Below are 17,492 nucleotides of genomic sequence, written 5' to 3' on the forward strand. Positions count from 1 at the left end.
GAGAAACGTGTAAAACTTCCGTGCTAAATGATGTTTTCCTTGTCAAGGAAGGAGAGTATGTTTGTGAGGGTCTTTTGTTCGATATTTATCTTCTTTCTACTTGTAACGATCCAGGAGACCGTAGATTTGTTGTCACTATCGAGGATTTTCGTCAAACTTCACTGAAAGCAAAATGACGCGAATTCGGTCAAAGCTAAACAGAGCTTCAATTTCCTGCAAGCGTGCTATTTAAAACACTTAACTAACACTTAGAAAAAAACCTTCAGACTTTGTTTCATGGTCACGTATTTGGAAAGGAAGCTTTCAGAGTTCGTTTCTTGCATGGTCTATTCTGCTTTCTTCAAACAGCCGTTTAAGGCGGATTTTCCGCCTAATTTTCCGATATATTTGAAAGTGTTCGCGATCGACAGAAAAAAATGGTTGACTGAGTCATGTTCGCAAACGAGTGTCTTTGAACTACCAGTCAATTCTAGACGTCATAAAGATTGCAATGACGAAAGACTGAGGATGGGAATCATTTGGCTAAAGAACCTCAATAAGTGTTTCGCAATTTTGGAGTAAGTTCCCATTTATCGTATCATACAACAGGACCTTGTCCTAAACCCAAATAACTTATAATGCTCCTCCTCGAGATGTTAATCTTTCCAGACTTGACTTTTTTGACATTCCGAACGTCAGAATTTAGAATTGGTAAACTACTTTTGTTAAAACAACCTCTGGGCTCTCAAGTCAAATTATTTGCATTAGCTGTTAACAAAAGATATTCTGCTATTAAAAGACTCTGGGAGAAAGGTGAGAAAAATTACGGTTGTTTCTTTCTTTCTTTTTTTTTTTTTCTTCATGCACCGTTGCCATAAACTTCATACCTAGATTTACGTAAGCCCGGTTTAAAAAACAAAGTTGTTCAAGATATGCAATTTGCCATTTGGGTTTCGTGATGCTAACAACAACGTTACGTAATAAGATAAAGAACACCAGAGATAAATAGAACAAATACTGTTATCAAATGGCCAAATGGGGTTTATTTCAATAGGTAGCCTTAAAGTTGACATCTTTGTTAATGCAATATTTGCTTTCTGTGACTTAAGTCGAATCCATTCAATCGACTGAGTTGAGTTCTAACAAACGTTACAGCAATGGGAAAAATAGAACTCAGATTTTATGCATTCAATAAAAGAGCTCTTAGTACCAAAACTGGCAAATATAGACTTGAATTTAGCTCACTGGAAAAACTGCAGTAGAAATAAGAACAAAGCGAAATAGGTTTTGAGTAATTACAACTATTCACCATCATGCTTCTTCGGATGAAGAAGATCACCATGCACCGTAGTAAGGACATGAAACTTTAAACATGTCACATCAAATCAGGTTCAAAATAACCAATAAACAGAAAGTAAACATAAACTTACTTCAGTGCAGTACAAGGACATCTCATTTATATATTCTGAGTCACTTATCCAGCCTCCGTGAAGGCGAATACCGATCGGCGAACGAGCGCGACCTCTCGGATCTTCAGGAAGATCCATTCTGCGTTTTCAGGGACTATGGTTTTGGAAAGTCGAGTTTACACCAACGTACACGCGAATTTGTTTTTCATGTGAATCTCAGCAATAAAATGGCAATTCTCGCGTTTTTGCGATCATGCGTCATAAGACAACCGATGACTTGTGTTGATAAAATGTTTGTCTGAGTTCAATGAAGAAAAGAATCCGGTCGAAAAAGACATCTCTTGGAATCACTCTTGCGCGACCTAAAACGATTGTTTTACATCCTAAAGTAATATGGCTCTAACGCAAACAAGAAAAGCTCGAGACAAAAGGCTGCTAGTCTAAAAGGCAGAAAGTTTTGCTCTTTAGAGATACATCATTGTCGTTAAGAGCACCAAAGAAAGGTGTTTAGCTATGCATAAAATACTGCATTAAGTGAACGAACAACGAAGTTTTAGGGAAAGAAGAGGTAGTTATTGCATGTGCACTTATATTAATGGACAGAACTGACAAATACATGATGTTTTAAAATGATCATCAAACACACCGAGTTATTTTAGAGTTCGTAACATCAGCTGTTTTCGAGCATGACAAAGGTGCACTAATTGTAAATAACCAAATGGTTCCAACATCACTAGTATAATGTAAGTGTCAAAATAGTACAAAAACTTACATAAAAGCTACATCATTCAAAACCATATGAAAAGAAATCTGTTCGTTAGTTCTGTTTGCTTTCGTGCAAGGAGTAAGCCATAATTTCAATCTCTATAAAGAGATCAGTGGTACATGTTCATTATCTACTAATTTTTTTCTTTTTTTTTTTTTGTTTTGTTTTGTTTTTTGTTTCTGGTTTTTTTCCGTGTTATGCTGCGCATCAGCTCTTTCAACCTTGAGGGTGACTAGCAGCTAGTTTCTCATCAAGGTATCACTACTAATAAAATCATGATCGCCAAATAAAGGAGCTATCCTTTCAACTGTTAAACAAATTCTCCAAGTCATTACCATAGAAAATGTATAGAGACCAGTATGGAGAATATGTACACTGATGTTAGCGTTAAACGAATTCAGTGTAAACGGCTGTCGTTTGGACTTCTTGTCCGGCTCGTTCGTAGCTCAATCTTTATTCCGTTTTGATAGCAGACTGGTAAATGCCACGCATCTTCATGCAACTATTTTCCTGAAGAAAAAAAAGAGCTGCTATTTCGTATTTTTCACTATGCAAGATCGCAAGTCTAGTGGTCATCAATGTCTCGTGGTTTTCACAGGAATGAAATCATTCGAGTAAATCGCCTGAGTCTGCAATAGGCCTTTTGCAGCTAGAGAACACGTGCTTAGATACCGCATAGCAACGCCATACCGGAGAGCAAGCACTCCAGTGATCTCAGACAGTATAGAGGTCACAGAGGTCTGCATTCAAAGAAAGAATACAGCGGATAACAGGTCAAAAGGTATCCCAATTCGAGAAATCCAGTAAGAAGTAATCAACAGCTTCCCCGGAGTGTATCAGCAGCAAAATCACACCAAAATTCGTTTTTCGCTGATACACTCCAAGGAAGCTGTTGATTATAACTTACAAGATTTCTCGAATTGGGATACCCTTTAACTTGTTATCTGCTGTATTCTTTGTTTGAATGCAGACCTCTGTGATCTCTATTTTGTCTGAGATCACTGGAGTGCTTGCTCTCCAGTATGGCGTTGCTATTCGGTATCTAAGCATGTGATCTCTAACTGCAAAAGGCCTATAGTGTACCTTTGGTCAGCGCTGCCCCTTTCAAACATTGCGAAGCCCGATTTATGGAGTAACATATTTCCTGCCGAGCTGTAAAAATTTTTTTCTCTATAATTTCATATCAAGAACTTGATTTAAAGACGTGAAGAAGACTCCAGACATTTCTAGAACAATCCTCCCTAAATATAAAAAGATCTCATACGGTTACATGCTTATTGCTTCAGAGAGCAGAGGGAAATGAAAGACAAGCTACGACCTACATAAATACCTTCTCCTCCTCCCTTAAATCATTCTTTGTCATAGCAGGCGGACCCCCGGAACCTCTTCGAGCCGTAACGTATTTTTTCAGAGAATCGGACACCGTTAGATTTTGGGCTTCGGTTACCGATGAGGACATGATTCAAGAAACAGCTCGCAAAAATATTATTCACCGATGAGCGATTCAATGAAGTCTATATCAACGTAGACTCTCTCTGCTGGATAAGAACATGTCATTTACTGGAGCTTTGCGCCAGAGGAGCAGCCACGTTTTCACAGCGTGGAGCATTTCTTCCTTCATGTTTCGGAAATTTTTGGGAAATGGATGCAGTTGTACCATCTTAATGAAACCGGCCAGGAGCAAAGGGGAGCTCAAACATTTGCAAGCAACCACGTTGCACAATAACAAACACTTTATAAAATTCCAATTTGCATTGTGGATTAAACAAAATTTAATTAAAACTCTCGAAAAAGAAAAACACTTCAAAGTAATTTAACCAGAATGGTGACAGCATCAGTGCTTTAGGTATTCAGTGATCCACTTTGTAAGGAAAAACTTTCTCTACACTTACAAAAAAAGAAAAAAAAAACATTATCGTTTGTCAGAACAGATATTATTTCGCTCATCGTCTCTTAAATTCTTTTGCAACGATAAACCTAAGGAGCCTAACCCAGCAAACACAGAGTAAAATTGACAAAACTAAGTACACAAACTTGCCTAATACCTGATATTCATCAGGTGTTGTAGGTTGCATTACCGGGGAGGGGGTAGGGCTTGTATGTACCGCTAGACAGGGAAAGCTTTTGGGAGTCTTAAGCCTTTGACAAGATGCGTGGTTTCTTTTACTGATTAGCGTCTTGAGAACATTTTTTTCTAGACCGGAAGGCTTACCTAAGGGTTTAACTAAGCAGTGCACGATCTACATGTGTGGCGCTTTCAATTTTTTTTTCTTTAAATTGTTTGCAGACGCTAGCTTGCGTAAATATAACTCATTTTTTTGCCCTGAACAAAGGAACAAAATGAAAGGGTTTTTCAAAAGGGTCATGGTATGAAGGCCATAGACACTCACCCGTCTCTCCCCCAACATTAGGGAATTTAAGCAAACCACGACGGCGACGGCAACGAGAACGTGGAAAAACAATAGATCTAATTGGCAGAACAATAGCCCAGCACGTGTGTTTTAAAAGTTTGTACATTTCTTAGCCGTCCTTTGCAAAACAACAACGTGAAATCACCAAAAGTGATGTCTCCGCCTTCGTTTTCAAATTCCTCAGACAATTGGGCTGATTAAAGAGTTCTCGTGACAAAGAGAGCGATTAGTATACCTATGGCAAAAATAACTTTACGAACACGAAGACGTTCTGAAGAGTCCAATGGTTCCTGTGATTACATAAAGCAACTGGTGGTAACTATTGGGTAAAAGAAAAACGTTGTAGTTTACTTTTCTACCGAACTGTTAATGTTCAAGAAGTCAGTTTTATGTCTACACGAACATTCCGATCATTACACCGTAGGGTGGATTAGAGGTAGCTAGGTGAACGGATTTTCTCTCTTACAGGGTCAGCAAGGCCTGCGCGATTTGCGTAATCTTTCCTGCGTTTATCGTGAGAGAGTCATGCGGTGACAAGCGTTTTGCGATCTTCTCACGCTCGCCTACGCTCGTCTGAAAAACGCCAACAAATTGTGCTTCTCCGCAGATAGGTGAAGATGTTTAACAAGTTTCGGTAGCACACCTCCACCCAAACTTCCATTAACATTCTCACTCCCAAGATGTAAATAATTGCCAATTCTCCTTACTCTCAAACATACATTTCCTATATTTTAATCTATGAGAATTTGCTATTTTTGTTTTGTTTTAATTTGTTTTGTTTTGTTTTTTTTTTTTGCGGTTAAAATTTGCCAAATCTTGCGCACAACGGCTAATTTTCTGGGCCGTTTTATCGCAATTGGTTAACCCCATTGAGACCCTCTGAGCTGATAGTTTTACAACTTGACACTACTTCTTGCTTAAAATCCTATCGAAGTTGTTGGAAAAAATTACTTTTTGGTCATTGCTGAGAGTGTGGTATGACTAGTCCAATTCTCACTTTTTTGTTCAACACTTGGCAAAGATTTTTCAAAACACTTGCACTCCTATACTTTAGACGTTTTAGCAAGGAAGAAATTTATAGAATTAACGACAAAAATCGAAGTTTGGAACGCGCATCCCTGAACAAATAATTAACCTGGGGTTAAGAAACTCGGAAAAGGCAACTTGAAATAAAAGTCAACAGGAAACAAGCACGGTTGAGTTTAGCAAATATAAAAAGAGACTGAAAACGATGAACCGTGAACCAGTAGGCTAAGTTTTGTTGCAAAAAAACTTTGATCCAACTCTTTTGAAGGTGTCTGGTCAGATATCAAAAATTTTAAATCATGAGATTTTTATGAAAAAATTCAGATATGTGCTTTTCACATGATATCCTTGTGAAATATGAAATTCAGAAATTCATAGTTAAAAGTATGAATTTCATGAAAAAACGGAAAAAATTAACTTTCGAAGTAAAGCTTCAAACACTTAATTATTTCTGTCGTGACTTTTTCATAACCCACGAAAGCTTCGGATTCTTTATTTACATCCGACCAGCCAATCAAAAGTGATCCTTTGAGGTATTCATTGGATTTTAACACAATTACAGTGCGGTTCCCCGCTGTTGACATTTGATATGCACAAAACAACAAAGAAATAGGCTCCTATAACCAAGAGTAACGCAATCCAAAAACCTCGTCTGGCTGATAGCCTGAACTGCTTTACCGTTATGTGAGAAAACAATAAATTATTTCAAACTCAAAAACAAATAGATGCAATTATCAGGGTCACCTAAGCTTAAATTGTATACATGGTTGCGAAGGGAGCTTATGTTATGTAAGTAGTGCGCTTCAGAAGCAATGCTTGATCAACTTCAGCAATGTTTCCTTTGTTCATTGCTTGTTTGAAGTAAAACCACGAGATAAGAAGAAATGAAGGCAAAATGAAAGTAAAGCTGTGTTATCTTACCGCTTCCTCTTCTGTGTAGGTTACAATGTGCGTTGTCCCATCGGGGTCCATATATAAAGTAACGTTTCTCTGATTTTTAGCCAAATCATTCAACTTCCTTCCCGCAGTTACTGCGTTGCTGATAGTGCGAAACTTTTGTGACATTACCAAAATATAAACTTTAAAGATCTACGCAACTGTCAAAAATTAAATCTCACGTGAAGGTACTTGATAGGGACGCTCTCACAAGGTCACCAAAACTTTCACTATTCCAAATTCTGTCCTAATTTCTCCGCAAATCTACCGTTCGTTTCCTTAATTCATTTCACGCCGATCCTCAATACTAATTGGTACAGTAATGGACGTTAGGTTATGCTTAGTTAATTTCGCGTTCCACATCACCCGCCATTAATCTGTTAGCGTGGTTATTAAACATTGAACCCTCGTCTCTAATTCCTGTAAGCATTTGACGAGACAGCCAATGCAATATCTCCTTTCAAATGGGATCGTTTCCTGTGACGACACGTTTACCTTACACAAGTCAAATAAAAATCACACGCGACAATATAAACAACCGAGGCAGTGCAAATATTCTTTACACTAACCTTACCGGGTTATCATAACAATAAGGGGAAACTTGGAGCCATGAGTATTATAGATCCGATTAAATCATAAAAAAAGCTATTGGGGTAAATGAAATGATGATGAAGTTTCATTTCTGAGAAAGTGCAGGGCAGTGAAACAATTCCTGTGTAGTGTGCGTGTCGTTTTCGATAGGAACTAAATTGGATGTAAACACTACTTAAAATGACAATCTTTTGATTAAATTTAAAATTTGTTCGGAAATGGCAGGTATAGAAATATTCCTCGGGAAGTAAGCAAAAGGTTGTTTACTCTAAACCCAACCTGCTCTCGTGCGGAATAAAAGCAAAAAATCTTTAAAAATCGTTGAAGGCAATTTAATAAGATTGACTTTAAAATTTCTAGCCACAACTCAACCACGAATTCTCTTCTTGCCTGTTCTAAAAGCTATACAAACACTACGGCGTGTAAACCACAAAAAATGATAATTTGGACTAATTGGAAACTTAGGGAGCTGAGCCATATCTTCAAACATTAATCCAAAATTTTCAAAGTTCGTAAGTTGCAATTTGAATGGCAACCTTACAATTAATTCGGATAGAAATCTTTGCAATTCGGATGGCTGTCTTTGAAACCTGGATGGCAATCGTTGCACCTGTACAGATGGCAATCTTCACAAATGAATGACAACCTTTGCAATTCGGATGGCAGTCTTTGAAATCTGAATGGAAATCTTTGCAGATTGCAAATCTTTGTAATTTGGATGAAAATTATTGCCATCCTTGAGCATCCTCTTCTCACTTTTTTCGCTTTAAGAGGAATTATCCGGTATGCAATAAAACAAAATATTAATGAATAAAGGCTGATAGTTTCGAAAGAAACTGTTTGGGGCTGCGTCGGTGGGAGTAACGAAATAATTTAGATATAGCAACAAAGTTGAAATGGTAAATTGGCCACCGTAACGATTACAAAAGCTGACGTTTTGAGCGTTAGCCCTTCGTCGGAGCGAATGACGAAGGGCTAACGCTCGAAACGTCAGCTTTTGTAATCGTTACGGAGGCCAATTTACCATTTCAACTTTGTTGATATATCCAAATTAAAACAAAACATGGTCAGGGAGCAGTTCTTAAGAGTAGTGGGAAAATTGAGAACAAAGACCAAAAAAAGATAAGAGAATAGGCCAAATCTGAAAAAAAATGCAACCTTGCTGGTTTATTCATGGCAAAGTGAGATGCATGCAATTCCTATCGAAATGATCCTCACTGATTATATTCTACTGAGTCTCGTTGGAGAATTAAAAAGGCGATAGAAAAACTAAATCAATTATCGATGACTTGCACTTCACTGTCACTCTCTATCATAATGCAAGAGATTATAAATGTTGTAACACAAATTTCGCAATAACAGAGGGCGAATAAAGGAGATTTTTTTTATCAAAAAAGAAATGGTGTCATAAAAATTTTGTTGAATATTGTAGTCCTCAGCGGGTTGACATCATTTCTCTGAGCTTATAGAGTATTACCATTTCAGTCTTCCGGCAAACATTAGCGAGCAATTACATACGCTTTCGGCTTTTTTTCTAAATTGACAAAAATTGTAGCCGTGATCATGGCTGGGTATAATGGTTTCAGAGATGAGTTAATTAAACATAAGCAATCTTTTATACATATTTGGGATAAGAGGGAAGGCACTGACCCAGAACAGAAACGTTTAAGAAATCAGGCACAAAAAAAAAAAAAAAATAGTCAATTATTTCTCGAGAGTTTGAAGATTAGAGATAATTAAAAACTCACTTTATCTCATTCTCTCTCCTTAAAATTTTTGCTTCATCATCAAAAGACTGCTTCCAAAACTGAGATCGTATTCATTCTCAAAATTTCCGTAATAAAATGTTACCATATGATTACAGAACGAAATGAGGTCCAACAGGAAAAGATAGGCAAAACCTGTCGTGAAGATTGAGGAGTCGATTTCAAATTCGAAATCAGCACTTATAGCACAACAGCATTCAATCAATTAATCATGACATAGAGTCTGAGAAAAATTAACAAATAGTGTTAAGTGTTAAATCTGATTTTAATGAGTCAGAATTATTGGATCAATTTCTTCCACCTCAATTCTTTTCTTGAAATTTTCGAAATGCATTTTCCCTTCAGTGAAATCAATAATTAGGCCACAAAACGGTACATGCACAGAAAACGTACGCTGAACCACATCATATATAATGCTACAGAGAATAGTCCGCTAAATATTACTGTAGTTAGCTCACGCGAGATGACATTTATGACATAAATACTTAATTGCAGATAAACTGCTCGTTATGTATAGTTTAACAAACTGTTTTATGCCTCGCTTTTAGCCAGATCTCATTAATTTGGCAGAATTGTTACACCTTTAGTAATAATTTAGGACATTAAAATTCAAAACACAAACCTCATCGCTGTCCTCAGCTTCGGATAAAGAGATCTTTTTCGTTGAAAGCTCGCTCATTGTACTTTTCTTTCTTTAACATACAAACAACCTAGCCGATGACAGAAATTAATTGACAACCTTTTACTCCTACACTTCTTGAATTTATGTAAAAACGCCACTTCGTCGGGTCGTCATCAATAAAATAATCATATGTGGAAAGAATGCTCGTGAAGTTTCCAAGGCAACCCAGAGCCTACAAGGCAGCTGCTAGCCAAAACTCACGCTGTTATCTTTAGAAGTAGTCTTAATAGACAAGGAAGCGCAGTTGGAGATATGTCTGAAAGGAAAGCTCTTTTTCAAATTAGAAATTAACTAGGAGCCGAAGCACTGCAAATGAAGTTGGTTATGCCTGCTTTCGCGTCGCCTGCGTTAGCTAAGAAGACAGTTCCTTCCACAATTAAAACCGAATACAAAATGTGCAAAGTTGTGCCTATTTGGTGAGTTTTCATCAAGGGGATACTACATTTTGTATTTGTGGTAGTTTTCCCAAACATTGACTATTGTTGTTTGTAGTCCTTTGTGAAACTCAGCCATTCAGCACAACTTAACTAACTAAAATTTGAAAAATAGCAAAGCCCTAGTCGATTTTCGATAGGTGAAAACAAGAGATTAATCTCTTGATGATAAGCAACCGTTAATGTTATAATTTTTGCAGTTTCCGTTTCGTTATTCTCAAATCCTGGAGAAGTATCAAAAGGGTCCCCTACATTGGCTTAACAAAACAAGTACTTGTTCTGTAAACGAAATATAAAATTTGGCAAGTTATCAAATCTTAAACTGAAACTTCACATTAAAATTTCAAGGCATTGAAATAAGTACGCTATGATAGAACCTATGCACTGTGATGTCGACTCGTAGAAAGATGTGTTGATTTTAATTTATCTCCACTGCATGACGGATGCTTGTGACTTTAACGACATGCACGCACGCGAAACAAAACCATTGGGCAGAATTAACAATTGGTTCATGCTTTAGCGTGCACTATCGAGTTATGGAGTACGCGGGAAGTTTGGAGAGCACAAAAGAAGCGTAAGAGTTGCCCGAGGCAATAGCCGAGGGCAACTCTAGCTTCTTAAAGCGACTCGGGCAATTTCGGCAACTTCTGAAAACACAAGTGATATTAATCCTTAATTTTACTCGGCCACATGCGATTACCTATACAACGCGCGCGTATTTCAAGCTGCCTATTCCAAGCGTTGTATTTTCAAAAGTTAATTGCGTTCGATTTTTACCAAAAGCTATGACACTTTCATTTCGCACTACAACTTAATCAACATACATTTCGCTTCATATCAAGCCTACGACAGTTTGATCAACAGCGGTTGTTTCTTTTATATCTCGCTTAGGATTCGATCGTCTCATCGAAAAACATCTACATCTACATCTACTTTATTACTCTGCAACGCTATTACACATCAAGAAGAGATAAAAGAATAAAAATATAAAAATATAAACATAGCTAATAAAAATAAATAAATAAAATATGTAATTAACAATATAGCTATGCTTTAAAAAAAAAAAAAAAAAACTTAGAAAAATTTTGTACTGCAAAAAGCTGAATAATTAAGTGATCTAGTTCCAGGTGATAAACAGTTCCATTCCCTTATAGTTCTCGGAAAGAAACTATACTTGTAGTAGTCATGATGTACAGGTGGTTGAATAAATGAATTTGTCGAGTAATTTCTAGTTTTCCTAATAGACAATTGATAATAAGACGGGATAGGCAAAGCAATAAAAATTACTTATATCATAAATGAAGGACGAAATAAAGTCTCTGAATCGCTCTAACGCAAGTTTTTCCGAATCAACGAAAGGAAAAAAGCGAACGAGCTTTTTTTATGATAGTTCTATCCCTGGACTGGAACTTATTATCAGTATCTACCTTTCTTGATGCTTAAACACTTGTTCACAAGCCGAACATTATTTAGCGGTATTTATTCCCGAGTCGGTATCCAAGTTGTGATACACTTATTTGTAACAGCTCAAACAGTGTCTTGGGCCTTCCCGATACTTCTCTCCATCTTCAAATATCCTCGCTATTTATTTGTAAATCGAACGTTGGATTAACAACGTCAACGTATGGCGGCACCATGTGTCAACCATACGTCAACGTATGCCGGCACCATTATCGGATGGATCGGGATTTCAAAGAGCTCTGAAAAGAGCTCCCGATCGTATACAGTTTGCTCAGCGAGTTCTGAAAAGAGCTCCCGATCACTGACAGTTTGTTGGACGATCGGGGGTTCAGTGAGGTCTGAAAAGAGCTCTCGATCACTGACAGTTCGTTGGACGATCGGGAATTCAGTGAACTCTGAAAAGAGCTATCGCATATAAATTGCTGAGCGATCGGGGATTCAGTGAGCTCTGAAAAGAGCTCCCGATCGCGTACAGATTCGGCTGGGCGATCGGGGAGTCAGTGACTCTGAAGAGAGCTCCCGATCGCATACGGATTGCAGGTCGACGTGCGCCATTAAAACTTAACTTAAATTAAGGTTTGACAGCTGATGCACAAAGCAGTTTTAAATTCGCGAGGTTGAAAACCTGTTGTACCTTACACGTTTACAATAACGCTAAGTGACGTTACTGCTCATAACGTAACATACGAACCATGGATATGTTTGGTATTAAAGGTATAATGCAAAATCTATGCTAGTACATAGTAATGAAATACAATACTAATCAGGTGTCTCTTCAGAGGCTTAAGGGTCTAATCTATTAAAGTATATTTCAGGGACGCACTTTACTGCTGACTCATTTTATTAAATTATGTAAATTGGCCACTGTAAAGGGTTTCTGAGCAAAACACATTAGAACTCGGTTGATAAAACTAAAAGCACCACAGTTTCTTTAGAAACTGACCCCCTTTGTTGATTTTAGAGTACGTGAGCGTAGCATAGCCTAGTGTTTTCATGAGATTACGATAACGGAAGGGTGATTTCTCGAGTTCTCTTTGCCTAGTTATTAATCAAAAATGTCATACTGAATGGATTAAATTATCCAGTACTTACAACAGAAGGCAGATTCTTAAAAGAATCAGTCATCACAGCTATGCTTCCAGATCTCCATTCGCGTTTCAAATCGTTGTAAAATGTTTCTTCCATTCTTTCTTCCATTCTTTCTTCCTTGACGCTGGATCTCCTTCTTCTCACGAACACTGAAACAGAGGAAAAAGACACTGATTTTTCCTCGAAAAATAATCGGTCTCTTTACAATTCACGAATCTTGTGAAATCGGAGGAAGGATCACTGTTCTCCGTATAAGGCCCTGTTTACAAGCAAGGAGGGTAACCCTTGTGCTAGGGTTACCCTAGCAGGCGGGTCAAAGATAGCCCGGGTTTACAAGCAAAATTTCACCCGGGACAACTTAACTATGCTTGGTAACCGCACGCATTGTTATCAATGTTCAAAGGGTCTGGAAACAAGTAAAAAGTTGTTCCGGGCAGGCGAGTTATCCCCAGCAGAGCGTTTACAAGGCAGCTAGGGTTACCCTGGCGCTAGGGTAACCCTAGCGCTCAGCTAGGGTTACCCTAGTGCTAGGGTAACCCTTGTAAACACCCTTGTGCCTTGTAAACACGTCGATGAAAAAAAGAAGAAATGTGGGAGCGTTAGGGTAACCCTCCTGCCAGGGTAACCCTAGCACTAGGGTTACCCTACCTGCTTGTAAACAGGGCCTTAAAGAAGTCTCAGTTTCTCCCATAAATTCACTAGTTTTTACCCTTAAAACAATAGTCCCGCTTTGGTGCCCTACAGGTCTGATAACACCCCATAAAATTTGTTAGGAAAAAACATCGTCCGCTCCTTGAAATAACCAAATAACTATATTTTGTACGATAAAACAAAACAAAAATACTCTTCCGTACTTTGATCGCCCCTCGAGTCAGAAATAGATCTTTACTGTTTTGAGAATGAATTTAAGCTTAAAGGTGCCAGTAGTATTGTTACTATATCTCCAACAATAACATTTGATCAATTTGTAATTATGATGTGCAAAGAAAGAGCCAACATCATGGGAAAACTATCTTGAAATAGATGAATCCTCAAGCGGCTTTTAAAATTGCTTCCGTTAGTCCCGCATGCGGTAATTTTTTTTAGTTGTTTTTCAGATGAATCAAGAGCTGTAAATTTACTGCTCCGGTAATGATTCCGTATCTATAGTAGAACTGAACCTTTAAAGAGATAAACGCGGATAATAATCATGAGCCTCAAAATTCGCACCTTTCTCTGGCACATCCATTGTGGTTTTCTCTTTCCTGCGTACAAAAAGAGAGAGATAGCTAGAATCAAAACATGCTATGCATTTCCTGAACATATTACTCGACCCAGAATCAAGCTTTCAAAAAGCTTGAGAAGTTGAATTAGATACGAGAAAGCCAATAAAGCAGGCAACGTGGAGAGTTAACAACTTCGTTCAAATACAGACAAGTTAAATCTCACAAACCCTGACTCCGATTTGAAACTTTCCGATGCTATCAGGAATGAACTACCCGCTGGATAGCGCGGAATGTCCAAATGAAGATTGTTTTTGTCTTCCTCTCGCTAGAGAAGTTTTAATTTTCAACGGGTTCGGCCAGCTGTTCTGACGTGTCACATGAGCGACAGGCACATCTCCACGTTTGCAAACATATTTACACACAAATATTTGTAGCAGTTACTTCCTTCTTGTTACAAGAAAACACAAGTTAAAGACCCTAAGGGTCATCGCTCGACATTTCTGTTCTTCTTAGTGCTCTTTGAAGCTTTTTGTTTCATTTCCAGGCAATTAGAAACTTTAACTTCAGAATGATTCACACGGCCAGGCCTATGCAAATTAACATAATTAGAATCTCGTAACAAATGAATTTTCGAGAAGGAAAACAGCTTTCGAAAACGTCATGTTTGCAAAAGGGAGGTATTGAATCTAATTAACACAAGTAGGCGAATTTCGTACAATTCATTATCCTCTATTCTTAATTTCAGCATGTAAGTTATCATGATCGATCGTGCAAACTCAACGTACATTTTTTTTTTCATTTACCCTCGTCCTGTTCATTGCTCAAGTTGTACTTTTTTGTCAATATCATTATCTGCATTTTTCACACATTGCTTCAATTTGTTTGGCAACGCGACTCATGATGATTTCGAAAAATCTTGTTAAATAACAATTTAGTTCGAGGATCTTTTTCATCAAAAAAGAAATCAGGCAAAACAAGATTGAAAACAAAACGAAGTTACTCGGCCAAATTCGTTTAATAAACATGAAAACCATCCCCATATTAGACATTCATAAAAATATCTTCATGCGATTGATAATGGCAAAGTCTTCCAAAAATCCTCCAAAGAATGCATGGAGAACTTTCGCACCAATATGCCAACAGCGGAAATATCACTTTGATAACAAACTAACAGAATTCTTAAGAGCGAAAACTGGCGGTGAAGGAAACTCAGCCCTTGGTGATCTGATATTGTGAAAAGGGATGTGGTTATTCACCATGGTAGAAACCGATAACAGTTAAAAAATTTTTTGTCTAACGATGTAGTCACTTCCGATATAAATCGGGATGTTTCGACTTCCTACCTCTAGTCTACCTTTGTTACTAAGCAATTTGTGTGAGCGTTGCCAAGACTTCGGAAATGTCATTTTGCTCATCATTACAAGTAGTTAAAAGGAAAACCTTTCTAATAGTCTTAATTGCAAAAGGAGGTCTACACTATGAGTAATTTGACTCCAGGAGAGAAGCATCGTAAGATAGGAAAAGTGAAGAATACCGTAATCTTATCTTCTTTACTGATTAAACATGTTTGTGTGCGAGAACTCTTCCGCCACTAAAGGATGCTTACAGACGCAAGAGTTCGCATTTGGTGATGTTGTGAGCACTTCATAACGCTGAACGTTGAATGTGGTTTGTTATTAGTTCTATTATAGGTCATTTTTTTTTCTCGGCCGGTACCGAGGAGCATGTCTTTTGGTGGCCATTACACTGAAAATCATGGCCTAGCCGATCAATATAACTCCTGAAAATCTTCTTAAAAGTACAGCACGATGTGAAATGATGAATTGATCGTGAGTGTTACAAAATGCAATCGAATCTAATCTCGAATCAAAATCAAAACGACGATATTTGAAGGAGTTTTGCTTGCTTCTCAGCAACTTCAGCCATTGTCTCGCGGTAATTTTCGATAGATATCTTTTCTATATTCTGTGCAACAAATTCACCTGTGCACATATTGATTTACTGCAAAATCTAATAGCTTCACCAGTCATTATCAATATTCATTGATGTGTCGCGCCTGAAGTCGCACTCAATTTGTGTTTCAAGTGCTGAAAAGGCTCTTTCATCCGATTTTTAAAACGCTTTTTGTCATCAGCGAGAAACTTGTGATAGCATTTTACGTTTCGGTAATTTCCTAATTTCCTAATAAATAAATTACTGACCAAAATAATCTGCACTCTGTGTCTTTGTTTAAACAAAAAAGTAAGACAGCGCGCATAAAAGATTTGCGCTTGTTTAATTTATTTAGTCCATTTTCACTGCATTAAGTTTTGCAGTGGGGAGGGACTAGAAAGGAACATAGGAACCACTCGTGCTAGTCCACTCTCCCACCCGTCCCACCCCAGGGGAGGACATCCGTCACACAGTAATCTCGTGGGTGGGAAATTAACGTCTCCTACCCCATCCCTGCAGGAGATAGGACCTCCATTTATTCTTCCCTATCCGAGAAGACTAGAATATCTAACCATTTCCTGATGTTATAGAAAGGTAGCAAATTCTTCTCAATTATTTTAAGACCCTGAGTGTTGGTCCGGCCGGGGCTCAAACCCTCGACCTCCCGCACAACAGTCCAGCGCTCTATCCATTGAGCTAACCGGGAGGCGGTTCGTTAACTCTTAAAGAGCGAAAAAAGCCTTTTCACGAAGATGAGACTCCAAAAATCTTTTTTTTTAAATATCACCCCAAAATTTTCAGTTTCAAAACAATTTATGCTGACGCATGACACGGATAAAAGTAATTTTGTAAATTTAGCTACAAAATGATTATAACTTACTTCTGCTGAAACACGTTTTCTGGTGATTTTGCATGCACCGACTTGAAATATCGACGGAACTCAGTTACCATTCATTACTTAACATTGTAGACAGTGGGTAACGGTACAATTCCTTAGACAGCGAGTATCAGGAGCGTAACACACACTTGAAACACACAAATTTACAAGATAATGTTACAACAGGTAATTCATCCATTGATCAATTATTGATGAACACTTCACAGGCACAATGAGCTGTCGATAAAGCCGGCCGTGTAAAGACTGTCAACACCAGAATGCTTAAAACTCATAAAACTCTCTAAATTTGCAAGTGTCCTTTGAACAGTACATTTTGAACATTTTGGAAAAAAGGACCCATGTGAAGGATGAAACAATGTCAAAAGGAAGTCGGCCTAGAAATCCTAAATCTGACGGACGTGCCAATTAAAGATAGGAAGTTCCTATCCTGGCTAAATAATAAGAGGTGAACTAGGAAAAAAAAAAGTAAACTAGCAAATTCGTAAACTAAACCGTGCCATACCTTAAACAAAAGAAATTACAACGTTTTAACACTTCCCACGAGATAATAAAACCGTAACAAAAGTTCAGGTGTAAAATTGATGTTGAAATATGATGCCGTGGATCGGCGAAAGCTTGGATTTTTAATTATTTTAACATTAATTTTACTGAAGTTTAAAGCCTCATTCGAATTTTTTTTTCAGTTGTATTATCTAAGATACTACTGAAGGACAACATTCAACGATTCAGTACTTCCTGCGCGACTTAACGTTTTTGAATGTTCTTTCTTCGTTTCGTCACACTAAAAAAATATCGAAAGGTTTTATCTTGTACTATTTGAATTGTCTAACTGCAGTTCTATTATGTTGGATATCCTAGTAGTTCTGCGCTCCTTTAGCAGAGAACTTGGTGCTCAGCTAAGATACGT

At 37.7% G+C, this 17,492-nt stretch overlaps 1 protein-coding gene across 3 annotated transcripts in view; it reads right to left on the reverse strand.

Annotated features, from left to right (window-relative positions):
• Positions 1–14,120, reverse strand: part of LOC111326965 (uncharacterized) — a 60,074-nt gene extending 45,954 nt beyond the window's left edge. The window contains exons 1-3 of one of the 3 annotated variants that reach the window (XM_088742762.1): positions 13,983–14,120; positions 13,760–13,794; positions 12,554–12,699 (exon numbers count right to left, since the gene is read on the reverse strand). In XM_088742762.1, coding sequence (XP_088598888.1) covers positions 12,554–12,699; positions 13,760–13,778 — 165 coding nt within the window. In that variant the 5' untranslated portion in view covers positions 13,779–13,794; positions 13,983–14,120. Of the gene's footprint in view, positions 1–6,512; positions 6,941–9,506; positions 9,727–12,553; positions 12,700–13,759; positions 13,795–13,982 lie in introns of those variants that run through there. The other 2 variants (XM_088742764.1, XM_088742763.1) reach the window with 2 other exon arrangements.
• Between the last annotated feature and the right edge of the window lie 3,372 nt (positions 14,121–17,492).

This window comes from Stylophora pistillata, chromosome 13 (assembly GCF_964205215.1).
Source record: "Stylophora pistillata chromosome 13, jaStyPist1.2, whole genome shotgun sequence".
NCBI lineage: Eukaryota > Metazoa > Cnidaria > Anthozoa > Scleractinia > Pocilloporidae > Stylophora > Stylophora pistillata.